At 41.7% G+C, this 19159-nt stretch overlaps 1 protein-coding gene across 11 annotated transcripts in view; it reads right to left on the reverse strand.

The window, feature by feature from the left end:
- Window positions 1–19159, reverse strand: part of ST6GAL1 (ST6 beta-galactoside alpha-2,6-sialyltransferase 1) — a 120608-nt gene that overhangs the window by 15555 nt on the left and 85894 nt on the right. For all 11 annotated transcript variants that reach the window (XM_043492751.1, XM_038416662.2, XM_043492748.1 and 8 more), the window contains 3 exons: window positions 12596–12742; window positions 9170–9869; window positions 6733–6830 (listed from right to left, as the gene is read on the reverse strand). In XM_043492751.1, coding sequence (XP_043348686.1) covers window positions 6733–6830; window positions 9170–9818 — 747 coding nt within the window. In that variant the 5' untranslated portion in view covers window positions 9819–9869; window positions 12596–12742. The remainder of the gene's footprint in view (window positions 1–6732; window positions 6831–9169; window positions 9870–12595; window positions 12743–19159) is intronic.

The following is a 19159-nucleotide window of genomic DNA, read 5'->3' on the forward strand; positions in this document are numbered from 1 at the left end:
GTACAGGGGATTTACCCTTGAATTTTAATAGAATACATGTAGCTAAACCCTCTGTACTTTGAAAAAAGTCAACCCTTATTCCAAAGCAGCAACCCAGAAGACTCAGGGCTAGTCTACTGTGGCAGCGCTTTTATGTGGCTTGTGTGGTCACGGCAAAGTGCTGGGAGACAGCTTTCCCAGCGCTCTAAAAAAAAGCCACCTCCTTGTGGGGTGTAGCTCCCAGTGCTGGTGTACTGTCTGTACTGGCACTTTACAGTGCTGAAACTTGCAGAGCTCGGGGGGGGTGTTTTTTCACACCTCCAAGTGAGAAAGTTGCAGTGCTGTAAATTGCCAGTGTAGACAAGCCCTCATTCTCTGAGAGCACATGACTGAACTTCAAGCCCGAAGAGCAAGGAGACAGAATGAAGAGGTGAGCAGGTAGTGAACTGGCCTGTTCTGGAGTATGAAGCTCTGTTTTTCTTCCTATCTGTGTGGTTTCAACCTGTGCTCCCTTTCACTAGATTGTAACAAGTTCTTCCTGATTAATCCAGCTAAGAAGTGATGGCTTCAAAACACTTACTGGATGGATAGCTGGGGTGCTGTGACCATTGCTTATTTCACAACTCTCTCACTGTTTAATTGTACTCCCCTTGTCTGCCCATTGTAACTACTTGTTGTCTGTTGTCAAGTCAAATTTATTAATAGCAACTTAGCCGTAAGCCAATGCACCAAAAACAAAATATATTACAATATAACAAAAGTAAATCCAGGATTTTATAATATCACAATCCATATACAAATTTAAAAGAACATATATCAATTAAACCGTATATAATCACAATGCCACTTGTCTTTTCCTGATTTTAGCTGCTGGCCATGCAAATAGGGCAGCCATTCAAAACACAGATACATTGTTAGTTCCTAATAAATATTCTGTTCTCTGAGAGGTTGTAGAAAAAGGCACCCAGGACAAAAAAAGCACGGAAAGCCATTCTGACCTCAATACAGTACAAATTACAGTATAAAAAATAATAGGGTAGGCCTTCCATCTGCTCAGAGCTGCATGGACAGAGGTGGTTACGTTTCTCAGTGCCAGTATATCAGCCTTCTGATTTAAGCTGTCTGCACAGATTGAAAACTGAGAGCTGTTAAGGACCTCCTTAACTTGTTATTGGACAAACTCTCTAGATATCCGTGAGACCTTTTAATAAGGGGGAACCAAGGTGACACAGTTGTAATGGAAACAACAGTCTTGTTTAGTTGTTTATTAATATCCTCTAATCTCAACTTGATTAGGGATTTCACATATCTAAACAAATCTAATCATTTTGAATTCTGGGAAGCCTAGAGAATGCAAAGAATTTTGAATATACTCTCACCAAGGAAATGTACATGACAAAGCCCAACTGAGCTGTTCTTCTAAGCACAGCCTTGGCAAACATTGTGGGTACATTCAACGAATGCGAAGCCAAAAGTTAATGTTAGTATTGCACTTTGGAAAAGAACAGAATTCATGCCTGTCTTGACTCTAAGAAGAGCAGCTGCAGTTCTATTTGGGACACCAAAAATCATCCTAAGGAATTTGTTTTGAAACACTTCCACTCCCATTTGATCATTCCACCCCCATGTTTCTGCAACATACAAAATCTGAGTGCATACCTTAGCTTCAAACACTCTTAGGACTGATGCAATTAAATTCCTCTCATGAATCCAGGTGAAACATAACACAGCTTGAACTGAACTTGAGGCCTTCTTTTTGGTCACCTGAACATGTTTATCCCACAACCCATTTTGTGAGAACCAGACACCCAGATAGGGGAAAGAATTAATTTGTTCAATATATTGCTCATCAATCCTCCATTTATGCAACCTCCATCTTTGACTAAAAACAATTACTTTAGTTTTGGAATAATTTATCAAAAGGCCCTCCTGTTGATAGTATAAACCAAACACGTTTAATGAATGCTTCAGTCCCACTCATGTTTGTGACAATAGAATCATATCGTCTGCATATAATAAGACAGACAAAGGGTAATCCATGATTTGATGGGGAAAATACTGATCCCCCCCTTTTAATGCCAAAATAACATCAGTAATATAAAGGTTAAAAATGTTGACAGTCGTGTCAACTCCCCTTTGTTATTGGGATGGAATCAGTTAGTTGCCTGTCCAGGCCTATCCTAATCTTGGCCTCTTTTTGCCTGGGAAGAACTCTTAAAAGAATAAAGTAATGGGGGATCTATCTCCAATTTGTCCCACAGAAGCTGTCTATCAATAGAATCAAACGCCCATTTAGATCAACAAAGGCTGCATACAATTTTCCTCCCTTCAGGGAGACAAAAATTTGTAGATCAAATAAGAAAGAATAAAACCATAATCTGTAGTGGAGCAGCCATTTTGAAAATCAGCAAATTATTTTCTATTTTTTGCCAAATCCTCTAGTCTCTCCAAAAGATATCTAGTATAAATTTTAAGACAGCATTCAATAAAAGGATTGGGTGATAATTCCCTGGGTCTTTCCTATTCCCTTTTTTATAGACTGGAATAATAATATTGGTAGCCCACCCTGAGGGAAAAATCCCTGTATTATTTATATTGGAGAAAAGTTTAACCAAAACAGGGGCTCACCAATCAATCTTCTTCTTAAATCATCCTACAGTGATAAAATCCTCCCCTGATGTTTGAATACAATATTGTTGATTGATTGAAAAATTAACTTCCTCACTGATTACTGAAGACCATTCTTGAAACAAACAAGCAACAGGGGCTACCAGAGCTGATTGTGCCAAAAAGATAATACATGCCCTATCATTATAAAGTGCAGAAAAATATTTCTCCTAAGTATGCTTGGAGATCAGAGCTTCAGTATTACTCCTAATCTTCTTGGAGCCCAATGCTATCAGTTTCTAAATATATACTGCCCAGTGTCCTGATCCCATGCAGGGAGCCTGGCTCCTGCTTGGCATGGATAATGAGAGAGGAGCCCCCAGCCAGGAGTAGCAGGGTAGCGCTGGCAGATTGTAGTAGGACAGGACCTGTGTGCTACTGGGTGCACAGAGCAGCAAAGCAGCCCACAGAAGTGCCAGAAGCAGTAGAAAGCAATAGGCCCTTGTCCCGAGGAAGCAGGGCACAGTTCTCATGAGAAGATCAGGGTTCCTCTTACATGCGACCTAGGTCCTAGCAATGGACCTATTTGTTCCTGGTTGGAAGATATGGAACTAATGAGGAGGGGGGACATTTAAAGAGTCAGGGCCTGGTATAAGAGTAAGATCCTAAATGCTGAGCGAGCACTCAGTCGCAAACTCTAGTTACAGCAAAAGGTTGAAAGGACAACTTGAGAGCAGAAGGAGCCATGCTGAATTAACTAAATTTACCAGCTCTGGTTAAAACCCATCAGCAAGTCCATAAATCTTAGTTAGGAAGCGCCTCTCTCCCATCTGCCTCCTCGCTAAATCTAAAATTACAAATTTTATAACCCCCGCAGTGAAGAGGATGGATTTGGACAATATCGTCTAAGGAAATGAAGATTGGAGACTGCCTACCCTCTGGTCTGAGCTTTATACAAAGAGTAACATGAAGGTTGCTGTACATAGAAATCAGAGCTAGGTCAGTTCTCCAATGATTATGACCTAGATGGATTTCTGAACTCTCCTCTGAAAACTACCCTGAGATTGTCAGACCTTTTAAATGTATCTACAGAATCAAATACAAACTTTTCTACGGATTTTATATCAGACACTGCCCCTGGTTATGAACAATGTACAAGGCTTGGAAAACTTATTGATAGAATATTTACAGACATTTCTGAAATCAAGAATCTGTCTTTGATTTCAAGGTCATGCTGGGGAGTCTATGGCAGATATGACAACAGTTTAAAGACCAGAAAAAAACTGTTTAACTATTTGTGTGTCTTCTAGTCTCTACAAAGCCAAATAGTGGACTTGATCTGTCTTCTGCAGGTAATCAGTATGGTGGTTCTGAGGTAGGAGTTTTTGGCTAATAGTATTGAAAATGGCTTTTCCTCCTATGTCATTTTATTCCTGTACCTCCTTCTGCCATACTCCCTTCCAGGTATATGTCCCATGAGCCTGTGCTCATGGCTCTAAATATTCATTCCTGCCCGGATAAAAACCCTAGTATTCTGATAACCGTAAGCATGCGTGGGTTGTGGCTTTGACTTTACAGGAAGGGCAGAGACTGGTTGATTTACGCTGCCAGATTTATACATTACTTGAGTAAGAGGTATTTGGCTGTTTAACCAGAGATAAGACTGTGAAGATTAAACAACTCTATAACCTAGATCTATGAGAATGTATGTTGGTAACATTTAAGTTAAGAAGATCTGGGGCATGAAATATCTTCTGAGTTTTGGAAGATACAGGATAGAGCAGGTTAAAAGGAACCAATTTGGGAATGATTAGTCGAACGGTTCCGCTCTAGGTTAAGTGATAAAAGAAAGGGTAAGGACTAGGGCTGTTAATTAATTGCAGTTAACTCATGTGATTAACTCAAAAAAATTAATTGCAATTAAAAAATTAATCATGATTAATCACAGTTTTAATTGCATTGTAAACAATAGAATACCAATTGAAATTTATTAAATATTTTTGGATATTTTTTTACATTTTCAAATATATTGATTTCAATTACAACACAGAATACAAAGTGTACAGGGCTCACTTTATATTATTCTTTTTATTACAATATTTGCACTGTAAAAATGATAAAAGAAATGGTATTTTTCAATTCACCTCATACAAGTACTGTAGTGCAATCTCTTTATCGTGAGAGTGCAATTTACAAACATAGATTTTTTTTTGTTACATAACTGCACTCCAAAACAAAACAATGTAAAACTTTAGAGCCTACAAGTCTACTCAGTCCTACTTCTTATTCAGACAATCACTAAGACAAACAAGTTTGTTTACTTTTATAGGAGATATTGCTGCCCGCTTCTTATTTACAATGTCACATGAAAGTGAGAACAAGCGTTCGCGTGGCAATTTTGTAGCCAGCATTGCAAGGTATTTACATGCCAGATATGCTAAGCATTCATATGCACCTTCATGCTTTGGCCACTATTCCAGAGGACATGCTTCCATGCTGATGACACTTGTTAAAAAAAATAATCCATTAATTAAATTTGTGACTGAACTCCTTGGGGGAGAATTATATCTCCTGCTCTCTTTTACCCCCACTCTGCCATATATTTCATGTTATAGCAGTCTTGGACGATGACCCAGTACGTATTCATTTTAAGAACACTTTCACTGCAGATTTGACAAAATGCAAGGAAGGTACCTATATGAGATTTCTAAAGATAGCTACAGCACTCGACCCAAGGTTTAAGAACCTGAAGTGCCTTCCAAAATCTGAGAGGGACAAGATGTAGAGCATCCAGAACTCAGAAGATATTTCATGCCCCAGATCTTCTTAACTTAAATGCTACCAACATACATTCTCATAGACCTAGGTTATAGAGTTGTTTAATCTTCACAGCCTTCTCTCTGGTTAAAGAGCCAAATACCTCTGGAATGCCTGGAAGGGAGTATGGCGGAAGGAGGTACAGGAATAAAATGACATATGGGGAAAAGCCATTTTCAGAAGTCTTAAAAGTTTTAAAACACTCCGATGTGGAAACTACAGAACGCAAACTCCTCGCTTAACATTGTAGTTATGTTCCTGAAAAATGCGACTTTTACCAAAACAATGTTAAGCGAATCCAATTTCCCCATAGGAATTAATGTAAATAGGGGGTTAGGTTCCAGGAACATTTTTTTCACCAGACAAAAAACTATATTATATACTATGTATAGAATTTGTTTGCAGGCTCTACCTCAGAGGTGGGCAAACTATGGCCCAGGAGCTGCATCCGGCCCTCCAGACATTTTAATCCGGCCCTCGAGCTCCAGCCGGGGAGTGGGGTCCGAGGCTTGTCCCACTCCACATAGCTCCCACAAGCAGCGGCATGTCCCCCCTCCAGCTCCTACACATAGGGGCAGCCAGGTGGCTCCACACGCTGCCCCCACCCCAACCACTGCCCCTGCAGCTTCTATTGGTCGGAAACCATGGGCAATGGGACCTGCAGGGGTGGCACCTGCAGACAGGGAAGCGTGCAGAGCCGCCTGGCCTCGCCTCCACATAGGACCCAGAGAGGGGAACATGCTCTGCTTCTGGGAACTGCTTGAAGTAAGCACCACCAGGAGGCTGCACCCTTGACCCCCTCCTGTGCTCCAACCCCCTGCCTCAGCCCTGATCCGTCTCCCACCCTCCGAACCCCTGTCCCAGCTCAAAGCAACCTCCTGCACCCCCAACCCCTCATTCTCAGCTGTGCCCCAGAGCCCACACCCTCATCTGCTCCCACACCCCAACCCCCAATTTCATGAGCACTAATGGCCCATCATACAATTTTCATACCCATATGTGGCCCTTGGGCCAAAAAGTTTGCCCGCCTCTGCTCTACTTGTTCTCTCCCTCCAGAGAGAAATGACACCTCGAGGTGCTGCTACATAAAGGTCCCAAGAGTGTGAGGTAGAGATCTCATGTTCAAAGCCAGAGATGTGGCTCTCTTCTTCCATAAATACCGTAAGAAAAGCTGCCATTCACCGTTGATCACTCTGCTGTTGGTGCTATTCCTACTCAATCCTTGCAGTGAAGGAGAGACTGCACAATAAGAGCTGAAATGGGCCCTCAGTCACATACTCAATACACTTTCCCTCTCTGTCATGTAGCACACTTGCCAGGCAGACTTACCTGGGAATTAACAAGACGGACTGTTGTCTTTTCACCCACATCAGTCTGAAACCCTATGGTAGGAGCCCCGTTAAATCTCAAAACTGCATCATGGGTGTCTGAAAGCAGCAAAGAGAGAAGAGTTATTAAACGTTAACCAATGGCTATTATGTGTGAGTGAGAGAAAAGCATCTAACTCAGGTATGTTAAAAATATGGCAGGTATATAATCAATGCAGAATTTTCCTCATAATTATTTGTTAGAGATACAGAGCTGGATTCATCACAGGTATTAAAAAGGTTGATTCTTTTCATGCTGGCATTTAAATGATTACTATGTGTGCTGTTTTCTCTGTCTCCTAATTTGGTTTAAATGAAACTAACCATTTCCAGCTGTATGTATTTTATTGTTAAAAACTCAGCACACATGTAGAGAGCACAAGCTGACATCCAAGAAACCTGCTCAATACAGGTCCCCAAAACACGCTTGGGTAAACAATTCTCCTTGTGATTTGTTACAAATCAGCGACTGGGAAATAATGAAGAGGAATGTCCTTTATTTCCCAGGGCCTGAAAAAACAGATGCTCAGTAGCCTGAGGACTGAGCCTAGTGGCTAGGGTAAAAAATAACTATGCTACCTCACAGCTCAACATGATGCCTCCTGCACTTTAAAGGAATAAAACAGCTGTGTAATGTTAATAGGTACTTTGCCAAATGTAACCTACTATACTCTTAAAAAGAAAAGGAGTACTTGTGGCACCTTAGAGACTAACAAATTTATTAGAGCATAAGCTTTCGTGAGCTACAGCTCACTTCATCGTGACTGAAGTGAAGTGATGAAGTGATGACCGATGAAGTGACTGTAGCTCACGAAAGCTTATGCTCTAATAAATTTGTTAGTCTCTAAGGTGCCACAAGTACTCCTTTTCTTTTTGCGAATACAGACTAACACGGCTGCTACTCTGAAACCTTACTATACTCTTAGTTGTGTTCTACTTTCCCTTCATGGCTTCACTCTCTTTTCTTTCCGATAACAGATGACAGCATAGATTTTCCTGAGTTTTGTTTCTGTGTCTTCCTTCATAGTCTCTCCTCCCTATTATTACTAATATTAGCTATTTGGATTGCAGTAGCACTTAAGAGCTCCAACTACAGCAAGGCTGGGGTAGGCCAGACGTTCTGCAGTTACAGAGAATGGATACGTTAAATAATGAATAATAAAATAAATAATAGTATCACCTAAACTCTTCTACAGCATTTTTCATCAGTAGATCTAAAAGCACTTTAAAAAGGAAAACTGTGTCATTACTCATATTTTACAGATGGGAAACTGAGGCACAAAGTGGCAAAGTGACATGCTCAAAGTCACCCAGCAGGCCAATGTTAGAGCCAGAAATAGAAATCAGGTCTTCTGAGTGACAGCCCAGTGATCTACCCACTAGGAAACACTGCTTCCTCCTCTCCTTCTTCCTTCTCCAGAGCCAAAGGCCTTGTCTACATGGGAAAGTTTTACAGTTATACTGGTATATGCTATCAGTATAGTTAAACTGATATAGTGATACCAGTGTACCTACCCCATATGGACCCATTCCCATTTAAGAGTGGCTTTTTCCCTCCACCAGTTTAGCTTAAATTCTTTCCAAAGTGACATAAATTAAACCAAACAAAGGCACTCAAATGGGAATCTGAGTGTTCACCTGGGGAGTTATATCGGTATCACTATAATGCTTCCTGCAGCTGCCATGGCCATCCCCTGTCCCAGCCTGCCTTACCCATTCTCTTTAGGGTAGTGGTCTCCAAAATGGGATATGCACACCCCAGGGGTTGCGCAAGACCATCCCTGGGGGTGCGCTGCAAGAGGAGCACAACCAAAGGCTCTCCCTGCTCCGTCTTTGGCAGCATGCCGGTGGCAGCTCTTTTTTTTTTTTTTTTGGTTCCCTAGAGCTGGCCCTGGGGATGCGCGATGCAAAAAGTTTGGAGACCACTGCTTTAGGGGACTTCGGCTCCCTAGAGGTCTCCAGAGTGGAGCCTGCAGCTGCTTTGTACCACTGCAACCCTTCCCTTGCAGTGAGAATTCTAGTGGACACAAGTGGTCTCCATCATACTGTATGGTGCAGAAATGAGCACGGATCTTGAGCTGAATCCTGGCCCACACTTAGTTCAATTAAACCAATTGTGGTTTCAAGTGTTAAAGATTAATGTACACATTTTAAATGTGTACTAAGGGTACACACTAAGAGTACCTGCTCATTCTCTCTGCTCTCCACCACGCACACCTGCAATCAATAAGAATCTTAATTGAATATTTCAAGATGGTGCAAATGTCTTTGTGAATTCTCAGATTAATTTTACATAGAACTTTCTCCATGGGTAAATCAAGTGTGATGGTGGATTGTTCCAGCCTCACAAAATTCAAAAGCCAGATGATGTTGTTTTATCCTAACAGAGTAATACCAACCTATCTCTGGTCCCAGATGTGAGGACTTCAGAGATCCTGCTGAAGACACGACAGCGCATTGACGGAAGTGGCCAACTTCTTGGCTGAGGTTTTTTTCTGGTAGATACTTCTGCCATTCAGAGGTATTGAATGGACCGTCTGACCCATGGATCATTGTCACATTCACTCTGTCCCGGAGCTGGCAGAGCAGTTTCTCTGGACTGAGTCTGGCAGTATTCCTTTTCCCTTTGTAAGTCACATTGTACTTGTTCATGGACTGGTAATTGTTTTTGACCTTTTGCAGCCTGGGTATGAGATTCTTTGATGAACTTTCCTCATTCCAGACATTCACAGAGAGTACTGATTTCTTGGACTTTGCCACTGCATTGTTTCCTGGAGGGGTTAGAGAGATGCTGCCATTTACTTTTTCCAGTTTGACAGGCAAAGCAACAGATAACTGGTCCTTCACATTGACAGCTTTGCTTGAAAGGAGTCGAGATGTAAATACGTCTCCTTTTCCCAGAGCTCTGAGAATCTGAAAACTTTTGCTTTCTGTTTTGAAGGGAACGTAGTAGCCTTTTCTTGTTTCCCTCCACAAGCAAATAGTCAGAACCACAAGCAATAACAGGAGTCCATACATGCATTTTTTCAGTAGATTGATGGCAACCATAATGTATGGTGTATCAGAATGAGGTGATTAACACAGGGAAGGATGCTGAGCCTGAAAAAGAGGGCAAGAAACAACTAATCAAAAGAAGCAGTGAGGGAACTAGAAATTTTTTCTAGACTTCTCAATCCATCTAAAGGCCTGATCTAAAGCCACTAGCATCAATGGAAAGACTTTAATGGACTTTGATGAGGTCCTAAATTCAATATCAACCCAGGCCGATGCTCCTTATTTGAGTTATATGGGAGACCTCCCCCAGCCCCAATTCCATATTTTCCTTCTCCAAAGAGTGTAGGGTGCTGAACTTTCATGCCAGCTGTGTGAAAATCCCCACTTTGCTAATTTTTAAATAGATATTTAATATCTGAAATGACATCACCAGCTCAAGGCTCCCTGCCTGAATCTGTCCCTGGTTCTTGCACTTGGTCAGAAACTACCATTTCAATAACAAACCTGTTTTAAAGAACACTGTGGAGAACACGGATTTTATAAACAACACGTGAGTTTCAAGATAGCTGCACTGAAACCTTAGTGAGCTCATAGGAAACTTCTGCAAATCTGTAAGTGACTGATCGCACTCCGAACACATAGTCTCATTAAACAGCTGGCTGGAGCCAATGAGTCTATGTTAGTGTTTTGGTTTTTTAAATTTTTTTATTCTCAAAATGCTCTTGGTTTGATATTAATTTAGGGTACAATACAGAATATCTAGGGGAAGAGAGGAGCTTTCTGCAGCACAGCGCTCCAACAAATGCAGAACACCCCACCTTCTGCAGAAAATAATTGAGCAGCTATGTGGAAGAGACAGAGAGTTTGGGTTGTTAGGAGAAAGACCATCTGTTGCTAGAGTGTTGTGATGCCAAGGCAGCAAATCAACAGCAGGAAACACAGAGGGCAGGTCATTTCAAAGCAGAGGGGAACACACTGGGACAGGTGTAAATGACGATATGCTGGCAGTCTAAAAGCAGCTCTGGTATTTACAGCGGTGTGTGGTGCCTGGACATAGGTGGGCATTGAAGGTGACCAGAGCATGGCTGCCAGCTCTGTACATGCCAGTGCCTTCAGGTATGTTTTTCAAGCTATGTTGATACTTAGCTGTGCCGCTGTATCACTTCAGCAATGGGAGGGCTTCTCCGATCACATTAGTTCATCCACCCCCCGAGAGGCAGTAGCTAGGTTGATGGAAGAATTTGTCCATCGACCTAGTGCTGTCTACACTGGGATTAGGTCGGCTTAACTACGTAGCTCAGGGGTGTAGGTTTTTCACACCCCTGAGCAACTTAAGCGGGTCAACTTAACTTTCTAGTGTAGACCTGCCCTCGGGATATGAGAGCGGCAAAGAGAGGGCAGATGCTCAAGTGGTGTGAAGTGGCCAAGAACAAGGAATTGGAAATCCTATGTAGAGGAGCTGGGCACTGGCTCCCCGCACCCTACGTGTCTGTATCTGACTATCTGTCTCCCAGGGTGAGGAGAGTAGTTTGGCCACCTTGCAATCCAACCAAGGGGGATGGTTTCCCACTCCAGAAGTGCACAGGAGTTGGTGGGGAAACTAGCAACCATATGCACAGTGCCTGTTACTCAGTATCGGTGCTGGAAGTAATTTTTCTGGCCCAGAGCCATAGGCAGGTTTCTGTTCTTCAGGATGTATACATTTCATTGTTCAGAGTTTATTTTTAAGTTCTATGTAAATGTCCAAAAACAGGTGGGGTTTAGGGTTTACTGTAATGAGTGTAGTATACACCATAATGAGTTATATTACTTATTACAGTAGTATATATTATAATGAGTACTCTCTTCTTAATGTTTCTTACTGTACTTTAACATAGTGCTGTTTGAAATAGTACTACAATAAAGCACACTAGGGAACCTTTAGTGCACACCAGCAGGGTACAGGGTATAGGGTACAGGCTCCATCTATACTAGCGTGAATAGGTTCAGCACCTGAAATACAGGCAATCAAATTTTGACATCTTGGAGCCAATCTTATACTTCTGATTGAACAAACCCAGTATCCCCAAGTTCCAGCCATTCATTCATAAGCATAGATGTCTGACCATATAAAGCTCCCTTTATTTTCTATTTCTATCATCCGTGAACTCTCAGAGAAAGGAATGGGGCCACTTAAAAGGCAGGTAATGGTACAGACTGAGCCATGGAAAATAGATCTGCAAAACTAGGGCCCAAATATACAAACCTTTCCTTGTGTTTGTCTTAGGGCTGGTCTACCCTACAGAGTTAGATGGCTTAACTACATCCTTCAGAGCTGTGTAAAATTTCACACCCTGTGCAATGTAATTAAGATGACTTAAGTGCTGGTGTAGACATCACTAGGTCAATGGAAGAATTCTTCGGCAGGCCTAGCTACTTCCTCTTGGAGAGGTGGAATTTACTACAGTGACAGAACCCCTTTTGTTACTCTAGTAAGTGTCTACACTACAGTGCTGCAGTTGTGCCGCTGTAGCATTTCTAGTGTAGACAGCCCCAGCAACAGGAGCAGTCCCATTGAAATCAGCAGGACTCATGTGAGTGAAGACTACTCAAGTCCATATAGAGCTGATCCTGGATCACTAAAATTAACAGGAACTTTGTCAGCTTGCTAATAGGAGCAAGCCCCTGTGAACTTAACACTTAACCATTATCTAGCACTCTACATCCTTAAAGCATTGTCCAAATGTTGACTGACTAAAGGATTGTTATCCCAATAAAGACAATGAAATCTATTATTAGACTTCAAAACAAAGTCTCCTCTGTATTATTTGAACTGCTAATGTATTTGTTACCTGTTGTTGGCTAATACTTGAGTTAGAGCAACCACTACTCATTTTTAAGTATCTGCTGGTTTTCTAACAATGGTGAGAAGCTGTGTTCTCTTACAAATCCAACACGCCAGAGTGATGAGCAGATTTCTAATGAAGTTCACAAGCCACCTGCAAAAAAAAAAAACTTTATTAGAGAAATACCAAATACCAATAAGGATTTTCTTAGGTATGTGCTGGAGTCTTGCAGAGAGAATTCTGATAGTCAGACCTGTCTACCGCCAGCAGCAAAAAAATGTTAATCAAGTAAAACCCTTCCAAGAGCTCAAACGTCTATTGAAATGAGCAGGAATTGTTCAAACTTTGCCAGTGACAAAGCAAAACATCTTCTATCTTTCTGACTTAAAAAAAACCCTAGAGAGTCTTACACCAAAATTTAGAGCCACCTAGTAGTTTGCATGTTCCATCTGCAGCCTGGCTAGCAAGGATATTACAGTGCACCAGTACTGGTGTTATTTTAAACTCCTGGAGAGCAGTTTTCAGCAAATTTAAAGTGAATATGTGATGTTATTTTTAGAATCATTTAGTTAAACAGTAAAAAGAAAAGGAGTACTTGTGGCACCTTAGAGACTAACAAATTTATTTGAGCATAAGCTTTCGTGAGCTACAGCTCACTTCATCGGATGCATTTCCGAACCACAGTATCTCACGAAAGCTTATGCTCAAATAAATTTGTTAGTCTCTAAGGTGCCACAAGTACTCCTTTTCTTTTTGCGAATACAGACTAACACAGCTGCTACTCTGAAACCTGTCATTAGTTAAACAGTGTCTTTGCGAGTTTCTCCTGAGTCCGAGACACTCTGTCTTCTGACTAGTCACTTTTTGCTCTGCAAATATCTTATTGTACGTTCTGCAAAATAAAGTGTTCTTCTTGTATTACTGTATTCCTTCAGCACAAAAGCCACACCACCAAACAAACATGAAGAGTTTTGTCTGCTGGAGAGGCTTAGTATTGCTTTTCACAATAGCACTACAGTACTTTGCATTCAAGTCTCATTCAGAGGCCCCATTAGACCAGGGCCCCACAGCACTGAGTGCTGCGCATACAGTAGCCTAAAATAAATTATTTCCTGTTTTCAAAAAGGATGTGGAGGAAGGAAACCATTTACAAGGCAAGTGATGGAAGCAGATACAGTGAAAGAGAGAGGGAGACTTTACAAACCATTATGAGCCTGCAAAAAGTTACACACATGCTTAACTTTACATTAACAGTGAAGTTAGCAGAACTGTGCACATGAATTAGGTACATTTGTAATTGTTTGTAGGATAGGAACCTAAATTATTAAAACTTCTTTTAGTGTCAATAATGAGAAAACATTAAAAGAGTGCAAATAGGCATATTTGCAACACACATGCATTCAACCCACAGAATCAGTTGTTACAATTCAAACAGGTTCCCACTTTCATTAAGGAACTTTTAATCACAAGTGTTTGTTATAACATGCTTCAGTAGGACATAATGGTATTTGCCTTTATTGACAGTCGTACATTAAACTAGTCTTTTATAAATCAGTTCCTGGAAAGAGTTAAAGGAAGTTGTGAACTTAAAAATTTCCCTTCAGTCAGGAGTTTTGGGGTTGGTTTTTAAACCTGTTATTGTTTCAAGTAACAAAATTACAACAACAGATTGGAGGAAAAAATATCAATTTCATCAGTTTGTTTACCTGGTGTACCGGACAGCACCCCTGCTGGAACTAGGGGTACCACACCCTTTTGCTTGAAGTAGTAATAACAAACAGGAAATAAATTGGTTCCACCATCAGCACCCTCAATACAAAAATTGTTCCAGCACCCCTGCCTTGTGCCTAATCAGCTTCATGGTTTCCCCTGTACTGTTAGTAGGCTCTAATTCTGCAATCAATTATGCATATACTTAATTGTTCACGTTGGTAATCTCATTGGATCAAATCCCCTATTGTTTGTGTGGACCTCCTGCTCAGCAAGAAGGGAGCAAAAATCATTTACCAAGTAGGAAAAATGTGGCTGTGAAACCTAATGGTTTGTCAGGGGGCCTCCCACGTAGGAGTAGAACCTAAAACTATATGTAATGCCTAGAGACCACAGTCGATGGTGGGCGGGATTGAACTGGGGACCTCTGGAGCTTAGTGCATGAGCTAAGAGCCAACTGGCTGTTATGCAGACTCAATTTCTCTCTCTCTTTAAGTTGTCTTGGTGCCACTAGATGGGACAGAACACCGTACTCAGGAGGTGTGTGGGTTATATTCTTGCTTTTCCCCTAGTTGAGGAAGCATGTCCCGAGCTTCAGAGTCTCCCCAGTCGAGCCCCCACTTGTAACACCAACAGACCCCAGTTGTTGGTGGGCAGGATTGAACCGGGGACCTTTGGAGCTTAGTGCATCAGCCTCTATTGCATGAGCTAAAAGCCAACTAGCTGTTAGCTAAGGCTGTAGAGCAGACACAAACTCTCACACACACACACAATCTCTCTCTTGGTGTCACTAGATGGGACACAACACCACACCCAGAAGGTGTGTGGGTTACATGTAGGCTTTTTTTTTTAACCGATTAAATGTCAAGCTGATGGTGTCCATTTAATACACAGAGAATAGCTTTTACCCGCCTCAACCTAATATGAACTGGCACAGTTCCGCTGACTTAGGTGGACCTATGCCAGTTTACACAAGCTGAGACTCTGGCTATTAGTTTTGTAAATTAGTACTAATTTACTGTTCATCTTTTTGCATAAGGTGGGACACAGCATTAACACAATCCACGAAAGATGGAGCTCTGAAAATACCATGTCACTGGGCATAAAGCAAGCCAGAGCATTGACAAGAATACAGTGCATTGTATACGAGGTCTGCCATGAAGCTGGTAGTACGAGGTGTTCCCAGGCTGCTTTACAGTTTGGTTTGATGTGTCACATTGCCGTAGTTGAGCTCAGCAGAGATGCTTGAGATGGACTCCCATTGATATAAGCTAGAGGGAGCTGCTGGCAGCATTCTGTGTGCGGGAGATTTTGACTTTGGAAATCCCTCCTTGCCACATAAATCATTTATGTTTTCCATGGTTAACATTTCCCAAATTTCTTCAATTTATTTAACCTAGTGACATCCTTCCCTCCCTTTTCAGTTAGCTGTGATTTCACATGGGACTGCAGCCAGGAAATGCGAGAGTAGTTTGGCATTTAGCTCACATTTTCTCTTGACTGGTAGATTGGGAAGAGTAGCCAATCTCATATAGAAGCAGAGTCACTTCCAAAAAATTGATAGGTACCTTCACAACTTGTCTGAACTCACTCAACAGCCTGTTCCCCACTAAGCCGCGTAACCATCAAGCCTCTGTGTGTTTTGGGCCTTCCCCAACTATAGGTCTAACACTCTTCCCAGTCTGTCCAGTAGGAGGTTGCCAATTCACATTGATTGGAAACCAGGTGTTAGCACTATATTATAGGGTCCTGATCCTTGAGGGGGGCCTTTAGGTACTTCTGTAGCACAAATAATACATTGCTTCATTTTATAAGTTTGTAAAGAAAATTGAGCAAACAATTTAAAAATGGACACTACTGAATCACAGAATGTCCTTTGTTCATTTATTTTCACAACCATGGGTTAGTATTAATAAGACTTCATGGTGTACTGAAGTAGCATATTTGTAAAACTTATGTCCTAACAACATGAGATTTCCCTAGATCATCCTGCTACTGAATCTGCTCTGGCAAGGGAGAAGATAATCATTTTTCTACGTAAATGGGAAAAAAAAAGGTACCAATTAGGATAGTGCAGACAGGCAAAGTTTTATTTACATAACTGTAGATAAAATATTTCTTATAGACAGACACATTCATTCATACACCACAGGGGTGAACATAAAATGTGCTCCTATAAGTGAAACTTCGGAAAGCCTACAAATATCATAATTATCATCTTATATCAGGAGTGCAGAGGTCAGATAGCAGAACAGTCAAATAGGTATTTACATCAATAATTCAATATGCTGTCTTCTTCAGATCTACTGACATCTGTCACATGGGATTATTAAGAGTTAATTTCTCCAGAGCAATAGCACACCAATTTGTCAGCCAACAATGACAAAAATGTAAGTATTCTATTGGCAAATCTTGGTCCAATGCACAAAGCCTGAGTCAAAAGATTTTGCAGACTTCCCTAGAGCATTCCAGGAGCGATATCCTATTCATGGGCTCAAAGACAGGCAGGCATAAACATAAGTACCCTGCTGAACTCAACCAGCAGTTCTGCACCTGTACATATATTAGTCACAAGTCCACCTCCTCCCACTCCCCAAACTCCTTCATGCAGCACAGGGACTGCTTCATCAAAGTGCCCACTGGGTTATAATGGTGGCCAACGCCACTGAGTGGAGTGAAAGGGCAGCTGACTCAATAGGGAGGCCGCCACTGGTGTTCCATCCCAGAGATGAAAAGATGTTCCACAAAGTCGCTGCTGTCATGTGGGAGAGTCTCTGAGAAAGGGTGTCCATAGCTAATGTTATTTTTACAGACTCTTGATAACATCTGGGTTTCCCAAAGGGAAAGTCTACACTATAGTGCTACATCGGCTGGTGAAGACACACTATGCCGATGGGAGAGTGCTCTCCTGTTGCCATAGTTACTCTACCTAGGCGAGAAGTCGAAGTTATGTCAGTGGGAGAGCGTCTCCTGCTGACATAGTGCCAGTGAGGACAGCAAGAAACTTGCATCGCTGGGGGGGAGGCGGGGAGTGGCTTTTTCACATCCCTGACCAGTGTAAGTTATATTACCTTAGTCTGTAGTGTAGAGCTGCCCTAAGGGAAGAATAAGGAGCATACTTAGTGTTATGGAGGCCTAAGCTAGCAAACCAAAAAGATGTGAACTAGGCTTATTGGAAAAGGGGTTTGGAATTTGAAGGAGAAGACATAAGGGGTGAATAAATAGGAAGGGGTAGGTGAGAACCAAACCATTACTTTCAAAGATGGAGGAAGAATTAGGCCCCCAGAAATAAATCACATTAAATCCATGCCTGCTCTTCTAAAAAGTCAGAATTCCTTCACAGGGGCCTGGGCAATGCGCTCGCAAATGCCCAGACCCTCTCTAGATAAGCCATGACTGTGTCACTCTTGCACAACTGATGAGGTAACTTTGGTTTTGTGATTAAACTATCTGATACGGATAGAATGGAACATGGGCACACATTTGCCAATGCATAGGAACTGTCCCTCTGAAACAGTCAAAGAGTCATGAACAGATCCTATTCTCAGCAGATCGAGCCGATCCCAATAGAAAACATGTACCCCTATTTCCAGTTCTCAGATCTGAACCTTGAAAATGCATAAACAAGGTGTGTCAGTTGCTCTAGTAGATTTACACTGCCTGTGAAAAGCTCAGTGTTGCATGAAAATAAACAGCTGTTAACAGCACATTTAAGTAGGTGTTTCTAAAACTACCAAATAGAATCAAAACCAGAAGGAGGGGAGAGCGGGGGTGGAGGGGCCTTCAGTTTACATAAAGAGCATGGCTTAATTTAAAATGAGACACATTAGACTGACAAGCCATAGGACACCAGCTTATCTGTTTTGATTTTAGGAGAGTAAGTTATTCCATTAGCTTTGCATAAATTGAAAAACAGGTGCCAGGAGAAATATGACAAAAAGTCCCAGCCAAAAAAAAAAAAAAAAACTTTTAGAGAGCATGAGAGAAAGATAACTGCTCAGCTGGAAAACAAGTAAGCATTAAACTTAAACCAAGGTTTAAGGGGGAGATAATGCTATCAGTGAGGCCCTCATTTCTGGTGGCGTCAGCTCTTCCTCAGCTCTATTCTCAGAAGTTTACATCAACAGTACATGCGTGCTCTGAAAGGGAACTTTTCATTCAATATGTCAGCATCCCCCCACCCCTTTTTTTTTGCCAAACTTTAAAAGAGTTTTGCTTTTGCTCTTTGTAAGCATTCAAATAACATCAGTAAACAAGATTTGTCAGACACCTGTGAGGAGTCCTAATTTCAAAAAGCGACCACCAAAATTGCACGCACAAAATGAGCTACAGTGCACCCAATTTCCTACTTTTGGCCCAGATCCTCAGCTGCAGTAAATCAGGATTGCTGTGTAAAGACAATGAACACGTCTCCGACTCAAGGAATATTTCCAACACACCTCTGACCAACATATTAACCCACAGAGACCTTCCTGCCAACACTACAAAAAGAAGGATTCTGGGTGGACTACTCCTGAAGGTCGAAACAGCAGCCTGGATTTCTACATAGACTGCTTCCGCCGACGTGCACGAGCTGAAATTGTGGAAAAGCAGCATCGCTTACCCCATAACCTCAGCCATGCAGAACACAGTGCCATCCACAGCCTCAGAAACAACTCTGACATCATAATCAAAAAGGCTGACAAAGGAGGTGCTGTCGTCATCATGAATAGGTCGGAGTATGAACAAGAGGCTACTAGGCAGCTCTCCAACACCACTTTCTACAAGCCATTACCCTCTGATCCCACTGAGAGTTACCAAAAGAAACTACAGCATTTGCTCAAGAAACTCCCTGAAATAGAACAAGAACAAATCCGCACA

Source organism: Dermochelys coriacea, chromosome 9 (assembly GCF_009764565.3).
Source record: "Dermochelys coriacea isolate rDerCor1 chromosome 9, rDerCor1.pri.v4, whole genome shotgun sequence".
Taxonomy (NCBI): Eukaryota; Metazoa; Chordata; order Testudines; family Dermochelyidae; genus Dermochelys; species Dermochelys coriacea.